General features: G+C 40.0%; 1 protein-coding gene across 6 annotated transcripts in view; it reads right to left on the minus strand.

Moving 5' to 3' along the window:
• Positions 1-8,717, minus strand: part of PAPSS1 (3'-phosphoadenosine 5'-phosphosulfate synthase 1) — a 105,826-nt gene that overhangs the window by 72,110 nt on the left and 24,999 nt on the right. For all 6 annotated transcript variants that reach the window (XM_024119350.3, XM_024119348.3, XM_007100581.4 and 3 more), the window contains 2 exons: positions 6,766-6,904; positions 2,441-2,559 (listed from right to left, as the gene is read on the minus strand). In XM_024119350.3, the coding sequence (XP_023975118.1) occupies positions 2,441-2,559; positions 6,766-6,904 (258 nt within the window). The remainder of the gene's footprint in view (positions 1-2,440; positions 2,560-6,765; positions 6,905-8,717) is intronic.

Below are 8,717 nucleotides of genomic sequence, written 5' to 3' on the forward strand. Positions count from 1 at the left end.
TTGTCAATTGCATTATTATGAACTTTCATCAAATCTTTAACCGTGGTCATTTTTAAGTCTTTTGTCATTTACAGACAGTTCTGGGTGTACTCTGATGCTTTTGCAAAAATGGTCGTATAAAAGGGTTTCATCTTCAAGGAATTCGTGGAAAAGACTCTGACAAGTACAGGTTTCCGGTAACTGACTGTACTGCTGAACTGAATGAATAAGCATTTTCAGAACTCTAATGAAAAACTGATGAACTCATAAAAGTGCTAACAACAGATCAAGATGAAAAAAAAAATTAATTACATGGGACTGAGTGAACTGATGAGGATGATTATAATTTTTGTGACTTTCTCTTTGAATTAAAAAAAAAAATCCCACAAGGACTCAGAGGCAAAAAATACACAAATCAATTTTCACTGCAAAGTAAAGGAGCTGCTACAGTGGAGGATTACTGGACTGAATGTCAATATTATGACATAGTATGAGTGTGTTTCGTAATTACAATCATTGTTGCTTTTGTTGTGGTCATCCATTTACAATGCTTGGTGTCAGTCTATTTATCTCTTGTAAAAATAAAATACTGTGTGTGTGTGTGTGTGTGTGTGTGTGTGTGAAAAAAATAATTTTTTTAAAAAAAAAAGACACAAACTGGGACTACTTTCTCACACCATATACAAAAATAAATTCAAAATGGGTTAAAGACTTAAATGTAAGACCTGAAACCATGAAACTTCTACAAGAAAACATAGGCAGTATGCTCTTTGGTCTTAATAGTATTTTTTTTGGCTATGTCTCCTCAGGCAAGGGAAACAAATGCAAAAGTAAACAAATGGGACTACATCAAACTAAAAAGCTTTTGCACAGCAAAGGAAACTATCAACAAAACAAAAAGGCCACCTACTGAATGGGAGAAGATATTTGCAAATGATACAGCTGGTAAGGGGTTTATATCCAAAATATACAAAGAACTCACACAACTAACATCAAAAAAACCAAACAGTCTGATTAAAAAATGGGCAGAGGATCTGAGGATCTGTTTTTCTAAAGAAGACATGTAGCTGGTGAACAAGCACATGAAAAAATGCTCAACATCACTAATGATCAGGCAAATACAAATCGAAACCACTATAGAGATAACGCCTCACACCTGTCAGAATGGCTATTAACAAAAACACAACAAATAACAAGTATCGTGGAGGATGTGTGGAAAAGGGAACCCTCATACACTATTGGTGGAAATATAAATTGGTGCAGCCACTATGGAAAACAGTATGGAGAGTCCTCAAAAAATTACAAATAAACTATCATATGATCCAGCAATACCTCTCCTAGGTATTTATCCAAAGAAAATAAAAACACTAATTAGAAAAGCTATACACACCCCTATGCAGCATTATTTACAACAGCCAAGAAATGGATGCAATCCAAGTACCCATCAATAGATGAATGGATAAAGTTGTGGTTTATGTATATAATGAAGTATTACTCAGCCATAAAAGAGAATGAAATCTTGCCATTTATGACAATATGGATGGACCCATAGGATACTATACTAAGTGAAATAAGTCAGAGAAAGACAAATACTGTATGATTTCACTTTTATGTGGAATCTAAAGAACAAAACAAATGAACAAACTTAACAAAACAGAAACAGAGTTATTGATAGAGAGCAAAAAGATTACCAGAAGAGAGGGGACTGAGGGAGGAAGAAATAGGTGAGGGTGATTAAGAGGTACAACCTTACAGTTGCAAAATAAATGAGTCCTGAGTATGAAATATACAGTGTGGGAAATACAGTTAATAACTAAGTAATATCTTTGTGGCAACATAACTAGATTTATTATGGTAATCATTTTGAAATGTATATAAAACATCAGTATGTTGTATAACAGAAACTAACACAGTGTTATAGATTATACTTCAAAAACAAATGAACATACAAACAAACTCACAAAAAAAAAGAGATCAGATTTGTAGTTACCAGAGGCAGGGGGTGGGGGGAGAGGGAACTGGATGAAGGCAGTCAAAAGGTACAATCTCCCAGGTATAAGGTAAATAAGTACTAGGGATGTAATGTACAACATTATAAATATAATTAACACTGCTGTATGTCATATATGAAAGTTCCTAAGAAAGTAAATCCTAAGAGTTCTTACCACACACAAAAAAATTTTTTTTCTATTTCTTAAATTCTGTATCTATATGAGATGATGGATGTTCACTAAACTTATTGTGATTATCATTTCGTGATGTACATAAGTCAAATCATTATGCTGTACACTGTAAACTTATACAATGCTGTATGTCAATTATATCTCAATAAAATTGGAAGAAAAAAAGAATATAAAATACAAATGTTACTCCATATTACCACCACCCTTTTTTTGGAGGGGGAATGTTATGAGATGGATATAATTCTTCTCTGGGGATTCCCTCTTGGACCTCCTCTTACCCGTTCCTGTAGAAGTTCCACAACCTGCTGGACACAGTCATTTACATCACAGGAGTCTGTTTTCAGCACCAATTCCGGGGCCTCTGGTTTTTCATATTCAGAATCAATCCCAGTGAAACCTATAAAAGGTAAAAGATAATAGAGGGAGTGGAAATTAAAATAGGTTTGTTTCCTCAGTGCAAGTCTCTGCTACGCTGAAGTTCATATTTATGCTGCCCCTTCTAAGTTACGGGGTTATAATATTGAAACTTCTTTCCTGGGAGAAGATTTCTAATTAAACTTTTGTTTCTTCTTTGAACACAAACAGTCGATCCTTCTTATTCGCAGTAGTTCTCTTCAATAAGTTGCCACACACACAAAATTAGTGAATACTGAACCACTGCTTCTAGGAGAAATGTGGGGTGAGCCTCTAGTCACCAAATTTTTGTCAACCAATTAATATATTTGTTTTATGAGTGTTTCTGTTTAAAGACACCTATTTCATATATAGTGCTGATTCATTAACACCGAACTCATGGCCAACAGCACCAGAACTCACATCTGAACAAAGCTTATCTAACACATGCATTTTCTCCACAAGGCAGGTCAGTCTTCCTGCACTTGGGAACACTGGACAGTACTTCAGCACTGTGCCGGGGGGGCCACTTTAAACAGCAAAATCACCAAGGAAAAAAAAAAAAAAAAAAAAGCAAAACACATGGCACTAAACAGGCCATCAAAAGGACACTTCTTTACAGTATGAGAGCTGAAACACAAAAGCCTTGTTCAACTTCAGCTGGGAATGTACATTCTGGGTGACTAAAATTTTGCTGCTCTGTGCGTGTCTACAAGTGACAGCCAAAGCACTGTGGGTATATGGATGTGGGGTAACAAATAAATTTTAGTGAGTAGGCACACCTGCAAATCTGGAATCTTCAAATAAAGAAGACTGATGATATTTCTATCACCCTTCCTTTTTTCTGTTAAGTAAATGCCTACCGTGCCTGTGAAGAAACAGGAATGAATACCAAGTAATCCAGAGCATCCAATTTCTCCACAGGAACACAGGTTATAGTGCCTAAACCTTGGGCGTAAAACCAAACTCGACAAGATTGTTTTCCCTCTCAGCGCAAAAACCAACGCCAAGTCAATCTGTCCATTATATTCACCAGGATTATCTACAGCCGAATTGAAGCTCTGCAGGGTTCTTCTGCCATCACATTAAGTGTTCAGGCAAGACAGATTAACTACTATTAGCTTAAGCAGAACATAAGTAAGGAATCCTGTTATATCACCAAAAATGTTCCACAATCAAATGTAACCAATTTAGATATTAACCACTATTTAGATTTTCCCTATCTGTATATGTGCTACCGTGTAACTGCCTAGAAGAGAAAGAACACATGATGCTAAACATAGAATGGGCTGGCTGAGCTGAAGATATGTTATTCCTATCTTTCACATTATTCTATACCTAAGTCATTAGAGATCTGTCTGCCTTGGAATGCCAAGTCATTCTTGGGTTAGAATGGGCAACATGAACTTAAAATCATTACTAAAAAGCCTTAAAATAAACACTACAAGTCTACAGCCCGTCTATTTCATTTTTTTTTCTATTTCATATTTTTAAGAATCACATGAAGTCCTGAACCCAAGAAGAAATTTTTGCATTACCAATATTCCCAACAGTATTAATGGTGAGCCACAGTAAAACAGGTGGGGAAAAAACAAACCTGGTTAAAACACTAGTTCTTAAGCTCTGATTCTCAAATGTAGCTATAAGCTGGAAATCACTGAGTCCCACCCTTAAGAGATTCTGATTTCAATGGTCTGGGGTACAGCCTTGGCACTAGATTTTTTAAGTCCCACCAGATAATGCTTATGTGCAGCAAAGCTTGAGGATCACTGTGTTAGAAGACTTGGTTTAACATTTTAAAAGCCCAGGAAGTCTCTTCCTAGTTAATTTAGCCCATAAGTGATTACAGTAAATGTATACTGTGAGAAAAACGTTTATATTTAAGTAAATAATAACTACTTGAGCGTTACTCATGAAAATAATCCAGGTATTAGAGTAGCTGACACAGGCATATATTTACAGTTTAGTAAATGCCATATAAAGGCCTATAAAAGCCTGAAGTCTGCTGAATGTATGCAATCTCACCTATCCCTGAAATGTTTACCATCAAGGCTCTGAAATAGCATTGGTAGGAAACTTTTTAAGCACCATTCTTACAATTAGTAAATGATTTTGAAAACTGTCCAGTCAGGAACTCTAGAACCATGGCAAACCTAAAATAAATAAACGTGTGTACACACATGCACACAGGTATACATTAACCTAAGAACATTTTATCAATGTCTATTCAAAGGAATTAAGAAACACCTGGTAAACAAGTAAAACATAGAAAACTGAACTAATACAAGCACATTCCCAGATACAGAAGGCAAACTGTAAGTGACTCAAGGTATTTTATTTTATTTTTTTATTTTATTTTATTTTATTTTTGCAGTACGTGGGCCTCTCTCTGTTGTGGCCTCTCCCGTTGCGGAGCGCAGGCTCCGGACGCGCAGGCTCAGCGGCCATGGCTTACGGGCCCAGCCGCTCCGCGGCATGTGGGATCCTCCCGGACCGGGGCACGAACCCGTGTCCCCTGCATCGTCAGGCGGACTCTCAATCACTGCGCCACCGGGGAAGCCCGACTCAAGGTATTTTAGATTCAGTCTTATTATTCATCTTTGCATCCCCAGCACCAGATATAAACCTTGCAAATAGAAAGCATTGATCAAAGTGTTGAACATCCAATTTCCACTCCACCTTTCCAATCCATTCGACAAGCATTTACTGTGTGTGTGTACCAAGTATTATGCTTTGGGCCATGCTCTGTGCTAAATTCTAAAAATACAAAAATGGTAAAGATGTTGTCCTGGCTCACAGGGTGCTTACTCCAGCTGAGCAAACAAATCTACCTCCCTCACCAATCCATCCTTGCAAAAACAACAAAACCAGCTACAGTTAAAATAAGTAAAAGATTCAGACTTCAGGATCCTGGACACACTGTTCTGCTTCTCTTTGCAAGTCTCTATTACAAAAAAACAGAAGTGCACACTGGCCGTCAACAGAGAGAGGGTGACCTAGCAATTACATGGATAAACTGTTTTCCCTCCTGTTGTCATATATTATTCAGGTCAGGCAGCCTATTCTCACTGAGTCAAGAAAGTACAGGCTTAATGGGTGAAACTTGAGTCTCCATGATGGCAAGACTGGATACGAGCCCTGGCCAAGGAACCAGATTCACCACGGCCAGTGGACCTTGCCCCAACTGGTAATGGGCTCCCACGTCCAAACAGAAGAGCCCAGGATAACAAGCATTTTCCTTCCTGTTCCACCGTTTCCTTTCTAGGGCCAGAAGCTGGTGCCAAAATCTACACTTCATAGAGCTCCTGGGAGTCTGAGGCCATCACACTCCCTGCTGGGAAGGCAAACAAAAGTTTGGGGCATGAATTGATCCCAAACAATGCTGAACCTATCTCTGATTTTTCTTATGCTGGCATGCCCTCTGTTACTGTTAATAATAATCCCGGTAATAGACCAGGGCTAATGTCAAAGGATGTCTAAAAGATAAACAGAATGACTGGTATCAAGGGCGACAGCAGAACGGGTTCTAAATGTCTCTTTCTATGTCCAAATTTTCATCATAGTTGAAACTCTGGGAGCAGACCATAAAATCGAAAATACATACAGCTTGTATTTTCGATTTTATGGTCTGCTCCCAAATTTTCATCATAGTTGAAACTCTGGGAGCAGACCATAAAATCGAAAATACAAGCTGTATGTACTCTGACAAAATCACAGATATGCTAATTTAATCTAATGCAACAATCATACGTAGAATGCATTTCAGACCATTCCAGGCACTATGATATACATAAGAATGAGACATTTTCCTTGCTCTCAAGATGCTTATAATTCAGGCATTTTTCCCAGTAGCTACGGAATGTCCTACATTTTCACTGGAACAAAGAGAACAGAAGTGGCAGCAACTATCCAACTAATATCCAATCTAATGCTAGGTAGCTAATTATACCAAACAGGTTTCCCAAAGTCCCAATCCTCTAAAACTGCCTTGTGAGTAGGATTTCAACCTGATCGATGATACTGAGTGTACACAGTGTCAGGTACTACTGGTAGGCCTGAGAGATACAACAGTGTAACAAGCCCTGTTTTCCCTTCTCAAGGAGCTCCAAGTTGCTTGAAAACTTCCATCTCTTAGAAAGGATTATCAGTCTCAGATATGGTCAGATGAAACATCTAAGGAAAGACAAACTGGGAAAATAATATTACTTACCTTTAATTTCTCCAGCCCGGGCTTTTTTGTAGAGGCCTTTGACGTCCCTCTGTTCGCAAACATGCAGGGGAGCATCAACAAACACTTCAAAAAAAGGTAAACTTGCGCCCTCATGAATTTGCCTTGCATTGTTGCGATCCTTAGAAAAAAGGCACATACAGAAACGTAATAAAGAGTGCTCCTATGAATCAAGGGTACTATATTAATGTCAGGGACAAGTAAAAGTGCTTTTCAGCTGTGTTAGTGGAAAATAGACAAAGTTTAATTTATATTTTGAAAATATAAACTGAAAAAAAAATAAACCCCAGAAATTATTAGATTAACACACCCATTCTTCATTAGGATTTTTCTTTTTTTTTTTTTTTTTTGCGGTACGCGGGCCTCCCCCTGTCGTGGCCTCTCCCGTTGCGGAGCACAGGCTCCGGACGCGCAGGCTCAGCGGCCGTGGCTCACGGGCCCAGCCGCTCCGCGGCACGTGGGATCTTCCCATACCGGGGCGCGAACCCGGTTCCCCTGCATCGGCAGGCGGACGCGCAACCACTGCGCCACCAGGGAAGCCCCATTAGGATTTTAAAAGGCCTGCTATTCTAAAAATCTGAGATATTGGCAAGTTCCAGGAAGGAGAACAATGGATGCCCCACAAAAACTTTCACCTAAATTTTACGAGGAAGCTGAGCCAAAGCCCAGCTTAAATGCAGATGTCATCAGGCCTCTCTCTTAACAACACGCTCAACCTCAGCCTGAGCTAGCATGAAAGTAACTTCACAAGGGATCCGTTCAGAACCCTGAGGCTAGTTTATTCACTTGCCAAATACAAACCCCTGCGGCCACTACACATCTCTAGCATTCCCAAAACTTTACTTTTCTGCATGGCTCCTAACCCCCAACTCTGCTAATACCTTCACTGCTCGGCCTAAACTCTCTCTGGAACACCGCTTCCTTTGTAAGTGAAACTCTTCTTCTTTCTGGTCTTAACTAAAACCAAGTTCTCCCTTGAGGATTCACTCATCTTCCTGTTTTCAAACGCAGGCTCCACATTCATATTCTATAGACAAGGCAGTGCCACCATTTTCAAAGCTAGCCCCTGCACCTTCCTCCATCCTATCCCCGCATGGCTCATGTTATCATTTACCACCTTTCTTACGGCCCCTCAACCCATGCCTACTTCCACTCTTATCAGATGGCCACACTTCTAATTTCAAAAAGAAAATCCCCAGGGACTTCCCTGACTGTCCAGTGGTTAGGTCTCCGCGCTTCCAATGCAGGGGACGTGGGTTCAATCCCTGGTCGGGGAGCTAAGATCCCACATGCCGTGCAGCATGGCCAAAAAAAAGAAAGAATGAAAAGAAAAGGAAATCCCCAGACACGAACGCTCTCAATCTCCCCTCTGCCATATAATTCACCTATGTCCCCCACCTTCATCTCCCTTCCTCCTGCCACTCCTCCCTTCACGGATTCAAAATCCCCTACTCTGCAATGGAATACTATTCAGCCATAAAAAAGAATGAGATTTTGCCATCTGTAGTAACAGGGACGGGCTTGGAGGGCAATATGCTAAGTGAAATAAGTTTGACAGAGAAAGACAAATACCGTATGATATCACTTGTATGCGGAATCTAAACACATACAACAGGACTTCCCTGGTGGTGCAGTGGTTAAGAATCCGCCTGCCAATGCAGGGTACACGGGTTCGAGCCCTGGTCCGGGAAGATCCCACATGCCATGGAGCAATTAAGCCCGTGCGCCACTAGTACTGAGCCTGCGTTAGAGCCCGCAAGCCACAACTACTGAAGCCCGCGTGCCTAGAGCTCGTGCTCTGCAACAAGAGAAGCCACTGCAATGAGAAGCCCGCACACGGCAAAGAAGAGTAGCCCCTGCTCGCCGCAACTAGAGAAAGCCCGCGTGCAGCAATGAAGACCCAATGCAGCCAAAAATAATAAATAAATAAATTT

The sequence above is a fragment of the Physeter macrocephalus genome, chromosome 7 (assembly GCF_002837175.3).
Source record: "Physeter macrocephalus isolate SW-GA chromosome 7, ASM283717v5, whole genome shotgun sequence".
Classification (NCBI taxonomy): domain Eukaryota; kingdom Metazoa; phylum Chordata; class Mammalia; order Artiodactyla; family Physeteridae; genus Physeter; species Physeter macrocephalus.